We start from the raw sequence: 17,121 nt of genomic DNA, 5'->3' as shown, positions 1-17,121 counted from the left end.
CTAAAAGTCAACCAGTTCACCTCCAGTAGCCACACTTCTCGTTCACATCTGTTAAGTGTGGATGTTTATTCCTATTTCAATCTTTTAAGTTTAAATTCAAGCTCTGGAAAGAGATAAAAGGAGAAACTCAATTAGAGCCCATATTAAAGCATATTTATCAGGGACTCTCAGAATGTGCGAAGTAGACATTGCTGTGCATAAGATAACATTATCTTGGCAGTTTACCCTGCATTATTTCATCTGGGTAAAAGCCCGTTCATGCAATCACATTATAGAGAGGAGAGGTATGGAATTACTTTTTCTATTCTGTACAAATTTTAATCTCTTTAGTGATGAATGCTTTAGTGTGGCATTTACTAAGATCAAGGCAGTTCCATTATCCTTTTGTTTAGCAGTGAGAAGAATGAAGCATTCTTTCAAAGACAGTCACATGAAGTCCGGTGACAGTGTCCATAGGCTACAAGATAAGTAAAGCTTCTCCTTAATTCAAGTCAACAGAACGCCAATATCCACTAGTATTTGCTATGTTCATTGCATTTTACAACCTGCCATAATACATTCAAAAAAGTATAACACAGTGTAGCTACTCCCAACGGACTTACAGTGTCACTGAGAATATGACACACCTGTTAAGTTCAGTAGCAATAAAGAACTTAAGCAAGAACCCAAGATGATATGAGATGTAACAAGGCCGCATGATAATTACCAAATGAATTATTTGAGCACTAGACACATCACATTAGTATGATTCAGGTTAGATCATTGTGGGGTTCTTACTGAAATGACAGTAAAGCAGAGAATAAAGCAGAAGCATTGATATGCCTTTTCCTCTTCTCTGAAGCAAAACTGAAGATGAGCTGTTCCCTTCTTGTCCAATATGGAATAAAATAGCCATAAGGGTGAGGCTAGTCTTGATAAAAATCACAACGTAGATAAAGTTTGTCTTCTTAAATCTCTTCACTCTCTGGTCTCCTTCCTCCCCACACATGCATACGTAGCACCTTCTTCCCAAAGCCCCAAGCACTGCAGATTTCCCAGAAGTCAGCTCCCTGGAAATTTTTGCCTCCAAGAACTATTCCTTTTTCTGCCTCCCTCCCTAAGCTAAGTGCCCCTTTTCCCCCACCCTTCTTCCAAACCTGTTCCCTTACAAAAATGTTTTTAGATAGCCATGAGAAAATAAAGAAATTTGATACATTCACTATAAGGTATTAGAGAACCATAATTTACAGCCAACCCATGAATATTTTTACACTTTAAAAAAGGACACTTGGAGATCAGAGCCCCCAAATTGAGTTTCTAGTACGTAGTTGTGCTTTAGTCACTGTGACACTGAATGGGGGGTGGGGGTGGCATGGAGGGGACAAAGAGGCAGGTCATGACCAGGAGAAGAGGGGCTTCTGAACATTGTGTGTGCACCTTCCAGTGAATCCCAGCCATTGTCCCATGTGTTACATTTTATAATTTGGGGGCATGTCTCAATGTTTAAAATATACACTGGCACGTCCATTAGGGAAGGAGGCACTGATCCTGCCAGGACAATACCCACAGAGCCAAGCCTTGATAAATAGGTATTACATTGATGTTCAGGGTCTCAGACCGGACTACTCAAAAATACTAGGTTATTCTCCACAACTAGACTGAAGAACAAAAATGACAGCAACTTGTATGTTCCCCTTCCCCCAGTTCCCCAGCACTGTTCCCATCCCCCCAATTCCCCAATAAAAATCTTTAAAAAAAAATACTAGGTTATTGAGTTGATGGCCCTATTCTTTGAACAGCAAAATATAGCAAAATCAATACCCAATTTAGACATGAAAATATCTAAATGATAAATTTCATTTATCATTTCAAAGCTGTTGTAAAGACTGGTCTAACACCTTATTAGATATGAGAAAATGCATAAAGTTTGAATGACAAGGTATTCAAATAAATAGGTAGTGAGAGAATTGTATACCCAGAAACAGGATACATGTTCTTTTTCAATAACATGGAAGAATCACAAAAATTAACTACGCTCCAGGCCACAAAGAAGACCTCGAAAAATTCTAAAATACCAACCTCATACAGACCATATTCTCTGACCAGCAAGCAATAAAATTAGACCTTGATAATAAAAGGATAAGTTTTTTAAATCCTATAAGCCTGGGAAGGGAAACAAAAAACTTCTCCTAAGTTATCGCTGGAAAGAATAAGGGAAATTATGAAAGACTTGGAATGCAATACAATGGAAAGTGTTAATCGGTGGTGGAGGAATGGTCTCAGAACTGTTTGTCTCAATTGACCACTTAAGTTTAATAGTAAAAGACTATTAATGATAATAATGCATCATAAAACTTCCAGAAGGAAGGGAGAATGTTTTGTGGACCATTCTTTTTCTCTTTTATTGTGTGTGTGTGTGTGTGTGTGTGTGTGTGTGTGTGTGAATTTTAAGTTATTAGTTTTTAAAATAAGTGCTTTTTAATGGAAACATCTTTTTTTTAAGATTTTATTGGGGAATTGGGGGAGGGAACAGCGTTGGGGAGTTGGGGAAGGGGAACAGACAAGTTGCTGTCCTTTTGTTCTTCAGTCTAGTTGTGGAGGACGTTGCTTCACTGGCCCAAGTTGGCACCATCATTGCGCTCTTCTCGGGCGAGGCAGATCAGTCGCCGGCTTCTGTACGGCCGCTCACTGCGGCTGCTGGCCGCTCACGCTGGCTGCTGGCTACACATGGGAGCCCATGGCAACCCACTGCAGCGGGGCTGCAGCCAATGCCATCGCTGGTGACTCACGGCAGCCCAGCTCCAGATTGAGCTGTTGTTCAGCATCTTAACTGTAGAGGGCAGTATCACTGGCCCTCATATGTGGGATCCGAACCGGGGTCCTCTGGCGTCCCAAGCCAGCTCTTAACCAACGCGCCACTCAGCTGGCTCTTTATTTTTTTTTAATGGAAACATCTTGACCAAAAATCTGTTGCAGAATTTTTAGGCCTTGTAAAACAAAGCTTAATGAGGAAAAAAAGTGGTACCAAAAATCAATGGGAACAGATGGTGTGGTAGATTGCAAAATATGGCCCCAAAACTGTCCCAGCTTAGTGTGCATGCCTCTTAGCAATGTGACTTTGTGGTCCCTCCCATCAGGAGGGGAAGTCATTTCTTCACATGTCTGGGAGCAGTTTGGATTTTGAAGTCCAGAAGCAGCTGAGCACAACTGGTGGCCGCACATTGTCACCTTTCCTCACTGGACAGCTCCTCTCAGAGTATTCCTGGCTTGCTGGTTTACATTGCAATAATGTTGTGTGTTTGCATTATTTCCTTTACATCCTTTGGTCTTTCTTACCCAGTCTACTTCCTTTTGTGTTTCTTAGCATTTTAATTACCTCAACACTGCAACGTTGCTTTGTTGTCATTAAAGTTATCCCCGACCAACTCATTTCAAATGTAATTTATTTTCAGAGAGGCCTGTTTTAGGCAGTCAGCCCCAAAGGTGCAGGAAGACTGATAGAATGGCAGGCAGGTAGGCATGAGTGACCTGGAGATGAGTCAAGTGAGTGATGGTGTTTGGGGTGAACAGGGAGCCACCCCTGAGAGAGTTAGGGAGGAAAGCCATGGCAACTCATAGGGAAAAAGCATTCCAGGTAGAATCTACATCAAATGCAAAAGCACTGAGGTGGAAACATGGTCACAGAGGTCTACAAACCAAGAGGGCCAGTGTATATGCAAGGGAGGGAGGAAGGGAAGCCAAGGCTGGTTAGAAAGAGGTTGTTTGGAGAGTCGGCCAGGAACATGCATGGAGCCCTTGTTGACAAGGTAAGGTCTTGGTAGTATTCAAAGTGTCTGGATTTGCAGTTCTCAAACTGGGTGCCAGAGTGCCCAGGGCACCACAAGAAACTCACAGGTTGCCTTGGAATATTTTTATAAGTTGAGGGAAACACAGCAATTCCTGACATCCATTGCAAATTACTAACTCAAGATTTCATAGTTTCAACATCAGATTGTACTACTTCTCTCTTGATAATGTCCTAGTTTCACAAAGCCATGATTTCAGAGGTTATTGTGATAAAAAGCAAGTACCAAGGAAAATCAACATGGAACCGGAAACGAAGGTCCAATCTGATTTCAAGGTTGGAGAGAGAGTGACATGCTCAATAGGTGCACACGGCACATTAGTAGATAGTTGTGGTTATTTAAGAATAAAATAAAAGTGTTTTTTCTTTCTATTCACATGTATTTTTTTTTCAAACAACTACTTCATTGTTAAACATAAATAGTTATCAAGTTGCTTGGATCTAGCTGTTTAATAAACATAGTTCAAGCTTTTTGTTATGTTTTGTCTTTGTCTAGGAGCACTGTGAAAAATCATTGAGACACTAAGGTGAGAAGGTTTGGGAACCTCTGCTCTGTACCCTTAATCAGAGCTCACTTTTGTTGGTTCTGAATTCCTGTCAATGGACTTGGCTTTGTTTTCTTTTTGGTAGCTATAAGCTTTCCTTTGAGAATGATTATTTAAAATTTTAAATATTTTTGCACACCCATGTTCATAGCAGCATTATTCACAATAGCCAAGAGGTAGAAGCAACCCAAATGTCCATGGGAAGATAAATGAACACACAAAATGCAGTACGTACATACAATGAAACATTATTCAGCCTTAAAAAGGAAGAGAATTCTGACAAACGCAACAGCACAGATGAACCTTGAAGACATTATGCTAAGTGAAAAAAGCCAGTCACAAAAGGACAAATACTGTCGGGTCCCACTTAATGAGGGACCTAGAGAACTCATTAAGACAGAAAAACAGTGGTTGCCAGGGATTGGGGGAAGGGGGGAGTGAAAAGCTAGTGTTTAATGGGTACGGAGTTTCAGTTCTGAAGATGAAAATGTTTGGGAGATAGATGAAAGTGATGGTTGCCTAACAACGTGAATGTACTTAATGCCATTGAACTGTACCCTTAAAATGGTTAAAATGGTAAATTTTATGTTGCATGTATTGCCACATTAAAATTTTTTATATTTTATATTCATGGGCCACTGCCACCATTCCTAAGACAAAAATTAAGATTTTCACCTACGGAGGACGCCGTCTGCAGTTCCTAGCAGCCAATCACAAAGGGACAAATACTGCAATTCCATTTACATGAGGCACCTAGAAGAGTCAAACTCATAAGACAGAAAGTAGAATGGTGGTTACCAGTTTGGGAAATTTCACACTGGAAACTCCCATGGATCAGAATTCAGTCAGTCACAATGCTCCAAGAACCCCCCAAAGTTTGTTTGTGCTGCATTTTTCTTTTACAAATAGAAAAATATGAATATCATAGAAACAAACTGATAAAAAAATAAGTGAAAAAATATATTTAAGAAAACATTAAGGAATGAGCATAGATTTAGCCCAATTTTCTGAAATCCTACACCTAATTTAAATAGGCTGTGGGCTTGTAGAGCCAAAATGGTCGTTAGGGTCCAATGTTTTCATTTTGCAGATGTGAAAAAAATGAAAGGCAGAGAGGTCATATGCCTTTGTGGGTAGCTGCCCCTCAGTGGCAGAGTGGAGACTTTTGCCCTCAATGCCTTTGACCTTGGAGGGACTGACTGCCATACAGACACCAGTTCTGTCACATATTCTTAAAGGTCTCCTTCTGTAGGCTTTTGAAATCAATCTTTTAGTGCACCCCCAGCTTTTGCAATCCTCAGCAAGCAGGCTCTTCGCTCTGTGGCTCTTTGGTGCCAGCTCTATAAACAAACCACCATTTGTTGCTTTCTAAAAATAAGCCTTTTTAGCTCTGGACAACATTCGGCCTCACTTTCCTGAGCTGAAAGGTTGGTTTCTTTGTAGCTGACAAATGGTGGTTTATGTCTTCTAAGCACGGTTGCAGATGGTCTTTGTTGAGAGCCTGAAGCCTTACCTGGATGGCACAGGTGAGAGACACAGCACACAAACATCTTCCAAAATAGGCTGGATATGTGGGGAGGGAAGTAGCCAAGATCTCAAGGAACAAGGGTAGGGATGTCACCTAGAGGTGGAAAGAGGGACTGGGTTGCTTCAAAAGAAAAAAAAAAGGCAGAAATTAAGTCATGTAATTTAGAAATGTACAGCACTCCCTCCTTGTCCATGGGGGATACGTTCCAAGACTCCCAGCGGATGCCTGAAACTGCAGATAGTACTGAACCCTGTATATACTATGTTCTTTCATATAAACACATACCTACGATAAAGTTTAATTTATAAATTAGGCATAGCAAGAGGTTAACAACAATAATAGAATAGAGCAATTATGACAATAACCTATAATAAACGTTATGTGAATTTTCTCTCTCTCTCTCTCTCTCTCTCTCTCTCTCTCTCTCTCTCTCTCTCTCTCTCTCAAATATCTTATTGTACTATATTCACAGCATGGATGTGCTGGACAAAGGGATGATTCACATCCCGGGTGGGACGAAGCAGGACAGTGCAGAATGGTGTGCAATTTGAAACTTAAGAATTGTTTATTTCTGGAATTTTCCATTTAATATTTTAAGACTTCGATTGATCACAGGTACGGAAACCATGGAAAGCAAAACTTCAAATATGGAGAGACTATTGTAATTTAGATTTCCTGCAAGGAGGCCTCTCCCCCATACCATGAATAGTGTGGGTACAGAGACATGTCTTAAACTCGAGTGCAAGAAGGGGCAAGATCACCCAATGGTGTCATCACATAGAAAGGGACACTTTCACATTACTCCATCTCGGTGTCCACCCCTAATTTCTGTGTTTTTGCAGTTTGAGCAGCTTTCCAATCCTACCAGAGATGATATGTGTGAGTTTGTGCCACCAGCTTCCACATTGGAGACAGGGAAAAAGTGGTAGTGCCAGCCTCGTGGGCATGTGACCCGTGCAGTCACTCGGGGCCTTGTACTCAAAGAGCCTCTGCTTGATTGAATGCTTTGCTGTCACTATCTTGAAATTCTTAATAATTTTTGAACAAGGGGCCCTGCATTTTCATTTGGCACAAGGCCAATAAATTATGCAGGGGGTCCTGGGATCTATCTCAAAGGTGGCTGTGAGTATTAATATTTTTGGGAGCACTTTATTATTTGGTTCACCCTTCATCACACTGAATTCACTTTGATTCCAGCTCCTGTAACTGAGCTGAAGAACCATGTGGCTCTGACTGCTTCTGGTTTTTAAAATTTGATCACAGGAGAAAGAAAAGGAAAAGTGCCTTGGTGCAAAAGATCATACCTCTCTGTGCCCCAGATTGATTTTACAAGTTTCTCCTTCTTCAAAGTGTGTGCTCCGCTCCCCATTTTCCTGTCCTACAAGTTTTTATGGTGACCCAGAATTTAGGCATTTAATTGTATAATAATTAGGGAGATAGGAGGGGGTGGTAATTGGTTTCCATTTGGTTGGGGGCACAGAGGGACTTGGAACTAAGGGCTCCAGAGAGGAAGCTAAGTAGAATGATTTCATTTTTTTGCATGATTCCAAAATTCTTAAAGAGATCAGATTAGGACTAAAATCTGACTCCACGGTGAGCAGCTATGGGGTCTGCTCTGTCCCACAACGACCTAGTGACACTGCACTGTCCACCCCCCACCCCCTTCCAAATATCTTTCCAACTTGGCCACTTTCCCCTTCTCTCTGCGCCTGCAAAGTCCCAGCCCAACACACAGCCATCGCCTCCTGGCTACACTTCTATTCTAACCATCTCCCTGGACCCATTTTATTGTTGTTATTGCTTGATTTTTAAGGAAAACAGCTTTGTGGAGATATAATTCACATATCACACAACTCACCCTGTCAAGCATACAGTTCAAAGGTTTTTGGCATGTTATTAATTTTTTGAAGTTCTAGTAAATATATGTAACATAAAATTTGCCATTTTAAGTGTACAATTCAGTGGTGTTGGTTACATTCACAATATTGTGTTGTGTGATCATCACCACTATTTCCAGAACTTTTTATCACCCCAAACAGAAACGCTGTACCCATTAAGCAGTAACTTCCCTTTCCCCCTTTTCCCAGCTCTTGGTAACCTGTAATCTACTTTCTGTCTCTGAATTTGCCAATTTCAGACATTTCATGTAAGTGGAATCATACAATATTTGTTGTTTTGAGTCTGGCTTATTGAACCTAGCATAAGGTTTTCAAGGTTTATCCATGTTGTAGCGTGTATCAGGAGTTCATTCCTGGGGGTGGCTGGTTAGCTCAGCTGGTAAGAGCGTGGTGCTGATAACACCAAGGTTGCTGGTTCCATCCCCGCATGGGCCACTGTGAGCTGTGCCCTCCTTAAAATAAATAAATAAATAAATAAATAAATAAATAAATAAATAATTTTAAAACTTCATTCCTTTTTATGACTGAATACTATTCCACATTTTGTTGATCCCATCATCCATCCATGGACCCTTGGATTGCTTCCACCTTTGGACAATTGTGAATAGTGCTGTAGTGAATACTGGCGAACAAGTATTTGTTGGGGTCCCTGCTCCTGATTCTTTTGGGTACATAATCTCTGAACCCCCGTTTGATCCTTCCAGTCCAGGTACACTCAACAGCCAGAGTAACCTTTAACAGCACACACCTGATGATGTCATTCATCTGCTTACAATTCTGAAGATGAAGATGGAAACGCTCACTGTGTCTCCAGGTCCCTGAGCTCTGGCTGCCGATGTCTCCACATCCACCTGCCCTTGGCTTTCTGTTCCATCCTCTCGGAACTTCTCTCCATTCTTCTACGGAGCCATGCTTGTTTTGGATTTCATACATGCTGGTCCTTTTTTCTAAAATGTTCACATTCCCCAAACACCTACCATGTTTCCCCAAAAATAAGACCTAACTGGAAAATAAGCCCTAGCATGATTTTTTTAGGATGCTCATAATATTAAGCCCTACCCCAAACATAAGCCCCCAGTTGAGATCGTCAGCCAGGCATGACTGTTTGAATAAATGTAGATTTTTGTACATGAGTAAATGAATAAACGTAGATTGTTGGAGCAAAAATTAATGTAAAACCCTGTCTTATTTTTAGGGAAACAACAATAGCTTTTGCTTGGCCAACTCTTCCCATCGTTCTTATTCATTTTTGTCCTAAAAAGGTCCCTAACACCTTTCTCCCGCCCTCTGGCTCAGCTCCCCCATTTTTGCTCCCCCCTCATGGCCCCTTCTTGTTCATGACCCTCGGCTTACTTGGCGTTACCTGTTCAATGTCTGTCTTCCTCATTGTAATAATGACTAATATTGACTGAGCACTTTCTGGTTCCAGGCCCTCTCCTATCCACATCACCTGTATCAACTCACCTGTATAAGCCTCACAATAAGTCTGAGGACTTTACAGATAAGGAAGCCTGGGGGTGCTGCTGTCACAGTTATAATAGTAACAGTTACACATTGCCATCTGGAAGCCAGAGCACACCTACAGGACAGTGGCAGCAGCCCTCCAGGCTCCCTCCCGAGGAGCATGACTTCTTTCCTGTGCCAGCGTCCCCAGCCCCTGGGTTCAGGATCTGACACATGTAGGTACCCAATTCATAGCTAAACTGAATAGATGAACGAATGGATGGAATGCAAAGTACAGATGGGGCCTGAGTTTGGAGCAAACGTTACTAACTGCTAGGCATCCTTACCCACCTCCCTGCCTCAGTTTCCTCAACCTAGAAAGTGCACACTAATACTACTTAGGCCTGAGGGTTATTGAGAAGATTGGGTATTTTAATGTAGATTTAAAAAATCATTGTGCCTGGCACACTAGGTCCCACTCAACAAATACTACTGGGCCCAGAATCCCAATTCAGCCGGCCCTGGCCCTGCTGAAGCAAGGTGTGGGACTCAGCGTCATGCAGCCCTCTGGGATCCTTGCGTCCCACCTCTAGAAGGCCGGCGCGTCTCGGTTTTCTTTCGCTAACCCCCCGCCCCGCCCTCTCCGCCTCACTCTGCCGAGTTCGCAACTGCAGTTCGGAGCCGGCCGGGGCAGTGCGCCTGGTCCCGCCCTTGGGCCTCGTTAGCTACGTTTCCGCGTCAGGCCCGCTGCGAATTTGGCAGGCCTCCCCGCGGTGTTCCGGAACACTTTGTGCGGAGCGCCCGCCGCCGGGCCCTCCGCCCTCCCACCGGCACCGTCTGGCCCGGACGCCCCGCGCGGTCTCCGGGGTTGGGGGTCGCTGGGGCCCAAGTCCCCGTGCCCGGCGCAGCCACGGAGTCCTACGCACTTGTCCTCGCGTCCCCCGAGCCCGGGCCACTCAGTGCGCTCCTCGCCCACGGGCTGGGCGTCCAAACGTGGGCAATACCGCGCGTAACCGAGAGGTTCAGAAAGATGCTGTGGCCCATTTTCGAACAAAGCCCGATTATTAGCGCTGGGTGGTTGTTTATGTCGGTCCGGTGTCAGATCCTATCTAAACCCTGCGTACAACCGGTACCCAAAGGACGTGTTTAGTCGGATCGAAAAAACATCGGCTCTGGAGCCATCCGTCCGGTTTTGGGACCCCCCCATCTCCACCCCCAGCTCTTTCCCGTCCTGGCTGCGTAGACTCAGTCTCCGCCTCTGTGAAATGGGGACAACTGGACGTTCTTGGTGACTCTTCACGTGGAGCGCGGCGGGTCGCAGGGACGTCAGCGCCGCGGTCTCGCACCTCCAGGACCCCACCTTCCTGAGGCCCCCGCCCCGGCCTCAGCCCCGCCCCGGGGCGCCCCGGCTCACCGCGCGGCGCTGGCTCCAAAGTGCGTCACGGGCACCAGCCGCGCTCCTCCCGCGGCCAGGGCGAGGCTGGCAACTGGCCAGCGCAGGCCGGGCCAGGGGTGCCGGGCGGTCTCAGGGGCGGGGACCCGGGCGTGGAAGGCGCTCAAGTTGCGCGGCTCTCGGCGCGCTGTTGGGGGCTCTCTCCGCGGCGGGCAGCTCGCCAGGGACCGGCCTCCGCAGCCTTGGGGTGCGCGAAAGCTACACTTTCCCTTTGGCCCACCCCCTCCCTCGTTTCCTCCCGCGGAGTGGCAGCGGAGATTTCCTCTCGGGGAAACTACGCGGATCCTTCCCGGGGCTCCTCGCCCCGCCCCAGTTCTCCGCCCCCTCCCCTTTGCTGGGGAACCGGTGTTGGCCCGCGCCAGAGAGGAGGCTCTGGCAGCCTGAGCCGGGAGGTGGTGGCAGGGGGCCGGGGAGCCGCTGGCCACCAACTCACCCCGCCATGTGACGCGGTCCTCCGCCCAGTAACCCCCCGCGCGCCCCGGGCCCGCGCCCGCGCTCCGCCGCGCCGCGCACCATGCTCCTGCCGGGACCCGCGCGCCCGCCGCCCTCACCCCAGTCCGCGCAGCATCCCGGCCTCCGCAGGCAGGTGGAGCCGCCGGGGCAGCTCCTTCGTCTCTTCTACTGCACTGTCCTGGTCTGCTCCAAAGAGATCGCAGCGCTCACGGACTTCTCCGGTAAGAAGCGCCCTCCCTCGCTGTGCGCCCCCAGCGCTGCGGCGCGCGCAGGTGAGCCCTCGTCTGGGGGCAGTCGCCGGAGGGGGCACGGTAGGGTTGGATTAAAGTTGGGGCGCGCTCATAGCCAGTTTTCTTGCCTGGTGTGAGCCCTTGGCATATAGGTGGCTGTGTGTGGGGTGGCGGCAGAGGAATATATTACCCACCCCCCCTAGAAGGAAGGGTGGGTAACGTATTCGGAGTTTCTCGTCCTGCTGTTGACTTCAATCTCTCAGCATCAGCGACTCCACTTTGATGGATGAGTGTCCGCTGGAGGCTCCTTAAGCTGAGCCCTTTGCGGCGCCCAAGGCTGTAAAATACACGTGCTGTGTCCGAAAAGCGCACTTGGTTTGCCACCGCCTAGTCCGCGTGCCCCCGCAGTCTCCCGGGGGCTCGTGTATAAGGAGACTATCCCAGGGCACACGACCCGAAGTCTCCGTCAACAGGCACAAGGGAAGCCCGAGGATACAAGAGGTCGGGTGGAGGTGTGGCGAGAGGTGAGCAGAAGCTTACAGAACAGGGAGGATACTGAGGGGGTGGGGATAGCATGACTTTACCGCCAAAAGATACCAGCGTCCCCCTCTCCAGTCCGTCTCCTTAACGACTTCTTCCTCCCAGGAAACGATGAGGCTTTTTCTTTGGCGAGACTTGGACCAATTCTCCCGCAGCTGATTTCAGATAGTTCTGGAGTTGTAGGTGTGACACCGCATAGCGAGAGAAGTTTCTGGGTAGATGATGGCTATAGGAGCCACCTTCTTTTATTACCGTTGCATATGCCTGGAGTAGCAAACGTCCTTGCAGTTGTAACAGACGTGGGTTTCCCTCTGGCGAGCCTTCACCCTTTCCCAGCCCAGGAAGGAGCTCTGAACCCCACTCTCCCCCTTCTCCATGATCTTTTGCCAAGTCCAGGCTTTGCTTAGTCCCTGGAGGGCCCTGCCTGCAGGGTCTTTTGCAATCAAATCATGGTAAAGGGAGTCAGTCCTCAGCCCTGTTGTGCAGGAGACTAGTACATGGCGGAGAACACTGGCAAACCAGAGGCTGAGCTGGGTTTCTAGTTTACTTACAGAGAATGTCATTGTTAGCCGAGAGCCCTTAGGTCAGAGGTTCTTTTCTTTGAATATTTAATATCAAGGCAGTGTTTCTACCTGGCAAAGGAAGCTGAGATATGCCTATTTGGCAAGTAAATTTGTGGTCCTTAATGTTGAGCGCCACAGGAGCAGAACGCTGAGGTAAATGTGCTAGGGAAATGCTTTTCAAGTGCTATTGACTTTTTTTTTTTGTACTAGAACTTTCTTGGCTGCTAGAAAAGTTCTGTATTTGCTGATGTAAGCTTTGGAGAGCAGTTCTGAATCCAGCCACCTTCTAGCTCTGAATATTGTAAGGAAAGACTTGAAAGCCAACAGCCCTTTTCTTGTGTGACATCATTGCAACTGAATAAATATTGCTTTAGATAAATTGCGGTGTAACCATTAGATTGTTTGCACAGATTATAGACACTTAGAATTTGTTTCTTTAGTGAAGCAGTTGCAATGCTTGTAGCAGTCTATAGGTTACCACCCAAGCTCAAGCTTGGATTTGTCTGTATGCAGCAACTGTAACAGAGGGTAAACTTGAGCTATGAAACAGGGAGGCTATATCCTGAGGGAAGTGGATGCTTTGATACCTGTTCTTCTAAATGACAGAAGTGTTAAAAGGAATTTCCTTCTGTTTTCTGTGGGAACCTGAATTCCATGGTTTAAAACTCCCAGAGCCAGCGGTAGGGGGTGATATTGCCAGGTCCATCCACAAGCAGCCCCCACTTTTCCTTGTATCAGCTTTGCTTTCCGAGATCTGAATTGTAGGGAGAAAGTGTCAGGGAGCCTTTCTGGGAAAAGAAAAGAAAAATAGCATCCTCCCAAACCACAGATACCCTCAAATTTAAATCTAAATTCTATATCGTGTGGCATCAGGAAACATTATAAACGGCTCCGGAAGAAAGATGAAGTCTCGGAAAGTTGATTAATTTGACCTGAAACTTAATGAAACTATAGGGACCCTCTAACCACATGATACACAGCACTGAGGAAAATTCCTAAGCTCCAAGGACCACAGTCTGAGTTTGTTGAATATTTTAGTCAAAGCAGTGGATCCAGGTCACGTAACTCCAACCCCTCACCCCACCCCAGTGGCCTCAAAGCCTGATGCCTGCTTTCCGGGGGACAGGCAGTCCTGTTTCTCTTTATGAACTTGGAGAGGTGAGTAGTAACCAGAGGCCTGCAAGGGGACAGGGGAACCTCCCCCAAGGAGACTTATAACAATAGCCCAGAGCTGGAGAGCATCACCTGACAATGCAGACACTTGTTTTTCTAAACAAGGGAAACATCAAAAACCGAAATGGAGGGAGCATGGAGGGAACCTGGAGTCCCTTTTACCCTCTGAAGAAGGGGATGGAGAAAGGATGGGGTATCCACATGAAAAAAGTGCCAGAATGTCAGGGGTCCTGGCCATTGTTTGTACAGTAAGGGATTCCCAGGAGATTAGCAGTGCAGAGTTTTGGAAAGTTACTTAAGCCTTTCTCATCTTTGCAGCTCTTCCTTCAGCCTTTTCCTGGGGTTGTCAGCTGGTGTCGTTTTCCTGGGTCATTGATTTTTTCCCCCCCTGAGGAGTCCAGCATCAGACCTCACTGGTAATAAGCCAGAGGCTGCACTATGGCCTCCTCCTCCCCCTCCATGCTCGTGACTTGTGCTAATCACCTCCAAGCTTGCTGGGAAACAGGCTCCCTACACACCCCCTTCTCTCTCATCCCTGAAGATACTGAGATGCTGCCAGCGGCCACTGGAAGGCTATCATCACCGCATTAAAAATATATCCCAGGAAGGCCAGAGCAGTTCATGCAAAATTAGTGCCTCTGATCCTTAATCCCATACTCAAATGCACTTGGCTTTCATCCATTCTCTTCTTTGGGATGGAATTCTGCTTTTTTGACTGCATTCCCAAATTGGGGATTTGGACTGAGAGGTCCAAATTGACCACTATTTTTTTTTTAAGTAGAAGTATAATACCAGCATCATCTTTTGCTCAAAGAACAAAGCAGGGGTGAGGGCTGAGAGGAGGGAGGGGTGACATTTTGGGGTCCAGCCACAAAAAGCTAAGGATCCTCTATATTTTGCCCCACCTTAAAGAGTGGTATTTCAGTGTGTCTCTAAACTTAGCTTGCCACGCCCCCCTCTTCTACTCTTTTTTCTCTGCTTCTCATTCTTTCTCTCCTGTTCTCTTTTGTTTTCTTTTCTTTCTTCTCACAGAAGCTCTAAGTGATTGATGGGCTTATGGAGAAGGGCATGGAGGGAGGGAAGGAAAGGGTGGGAAATTGTTCTAGTTCCCACTTGGATTCCTCGAAACCCCTGACTTTTGACAAAGCAGTCATGACCATATATGTTTACATGTTTGGTTTTGCCCTGGGGCACACAGTGGTGAGTGTGCGAAGTAGAAGGGAAGGAGATGAGAAACAAGAAGACTGGGGCAGACTTTAAAGCCTTCCTTGTAGCAAAATGCCCCCCAAAGAAAGGTCATTGCATGATGGAAGGGGGTCTCTGAGCTGATGTCCTGCTCCCCACCATCAGTAGCCCAAACAAGAAAGAAGTGGTGTTTGTTACCAGATCATTTGCAAGCCCAGCAAGTAAACCTGACTCTAGCTCCTTATCTCATTGGCCAGGAATTTCAGAGTGTGGAAAATGGCAATGCCGTTGATCTTAGGGGCTGATGGGTGGGAACTAGGTCCTGGTGGAGGGGACACAGTTCTCTATTTAAGAGAAGTTGAACCTTCCTGTTCTGCTTAGATAAGTAGTAGGTCTCAGCCCTGGCTGCATGTTAGAATCACTTGTGTGGATGCTCAAACAGCACCCCAGGACCTCTTATTTCATTGGTCTGGGGGACCCAGTTATTGGTCTCTTTCGAAAAGCTCCCCAGGTAATTCTTGTGCACAGCCTGAGTTGAGAACCACTACTCTCATGTCCAGAGGGCAGGGCTCCCTCCTGCCCATGCATTACTTCATCCAGAGAAGCACAGAGATGACCAGGTACCCCTTCTTCCCCTCCCCTCCCCCAGGGCCCACCACCAGGGCCACCTGGACTGTGTTGTTCCAGCTATGAGTTGGTCGCTGCATCCCAACACACGCATAAGCACAAGATGCCCACGTGTGCCCACATGTGCGTGTATATACGCACACACACACAGAGCTCTGCATTTTATTATGCCTGCATCACATCATTCTTTTACTCAGGGATTGCCTTCACTTTCAAAAATTTTATGGAGTGAAAAGCCAGCTCGTAACCGAAGAAAAACAAACCAAATGTCTGAAGAACTCCTTTTGTCCAGCTGTCACAGAAGAAGAGGGATGAAGAGCGAGCGTCGGAAGCCGCTAGGCTGTTTCCATGGAAGGGAACTAGATTTGAAAAGTGTTCTACCGGCTCTTTCTGTCGCAGAAAAGAGGAATCTGGGCGAGCGAGTGGTCCCGTTATTGATGGCGTTGGTCTCCCAGACTCTTTATTGGAAGGGGCGGGCCAGCATCAGTTTCAGGCAAAGGAAGGGAGTAAAAATTAATGGAGCACAGTGTTATCTGATTTCATCCTCATAGCAACCCCTGTGTGGTAAGTATTAGTCTCACTTTACAGATGAGAACCCAGGCTCAGAGTGGTTAGCTGACTTTCCCAAGACTGCCCAGCAGGGAAGCAGAGTGAGACAGACTATCATGAATCCCAGGGTGGGGCTAGGCTGGGGGATTTGGCCTGTGTGGGTACTGAGTGTGGCAGCAAGGCCAGTGAATAAATGTGTCACAATTTGCTTAACCTTTCTAGATAGTGCATGGGGTGACTGCCACCGTTTCTGTTGTCCACTGAGTAGACTGGCCTTTTCTCATTCCTCCCTTCAGCATCTTTCATCACAGTCCAACCAAAGTGGGTGCACACACAAGGTGATCAGTGGATATGGGAGGAAAATGTTAGACCTTCTTTTCTATTTGTTTCTTTTCTATCTTGAAAAAGGAGCTGTTTTGCTTATAATTAACATATAAACTGACAGTAGAACAGTACATAATTTATAAACAAGTGTACATAATAGGAGATGTGTTCTCACATTGTTTTTACTGATGGGATTCATGATTTCAAAAATGTGGAGGTCACTGGACTTCTCAGTCCTGCTGTCAGCATGTTTAACATTCTTGTAAAGGCCTCACTTTGGGGCTAATGTACACTGAAAGTTACCCACTCACCCACCAGTTGCCCACTCACCTCCAACTTGCCCCCATCCCAGTTCCACAACTGCTAGTGAAATTTAGAGTCAGGATTTGAACCCAGTACCTACCTGGTTTCAAAAATCTATAATCTTATCATTCAAGCTAAGTAATGGATCTGCAAGGTAGGGGCAAGGGTACTCTGAGATCTTATGATGCTAAGTCACTATTTTAATGATGCTGATGTGTTTGTATTTTTCTGAAAGGAAATAATTTTTCTTTTTCTTTTTCTTTTTTTTAAAGTTAATTTTTATGTAGTTGAATATGTTTTTTTGCTCTTTCACAGCATTCCTTTTTTTTTAAGATTTTTATTGGGGAATTGGGGGGATGGGAACAGTGCTGGGGAATTGGGGAAAGGGGAACAGACAAGTTTCTGTCATTTTTGTTCTTCAGTCTAGTTGTGGAGGACGTTGCTTCACTGGCCCAAGTTGGCACCAACATTGTGCTCTTCCCTG

General features: G+C 46.1%; 1 protein-coding gene across 5 annotated transcripts in view; it reads left to right on the top strand.

The window, feature by feature from the left end:
- The first annotated feature begins 10,709 nt into the window (after positions 1–10,709).
- EVA1C (eva-1 homolog C) overlaps positions 10,710–17,121 on the top strand; it is a 72,209-nt gene continuing 65,797 nt past the window's right edge. For 3 of the 5 annotated variants that reach the window (XM_019662855.1, XM_019662853.1, XM_019662856.1), the window contains exon 1: positions 11,123–11,415. In XM_019662855.1, the coding sequence (XP_019518400.1) occupies positions 11,205–11,415 (211 nt within the window). In that variant the 5' untranslated portion in view covers positions 11,123–11,204. Of the gene's footprint in view, positions 11,416–17,121 lie in introns of all 5 variants that reach the window. The other 2 variants (XM_019662857.1, XM_019662854.1) reach the window with 2 other exon arrangements.

This window comes from Hipposideros armiger, unplaced genomic scaffold (genome assembly GCF_001890085.2).
Source record: "Hipposideros armiger isolate ML-2016 unplaced genomic scaffold, ASM189008v1 scaffold_381, whole genome shotgun sequence".
In the NCBI taxonomy this organism is placed as follows: domain Eukaryota; kingdom Metazoa; phylum Chordata; class Mammalia; order Chiroptera; family Hipposideridae; genus Hipposideros; species Hipposideros armiger.
This window is presented reverse-complemented; position numbering and strand designations above follow the sequence as displayed.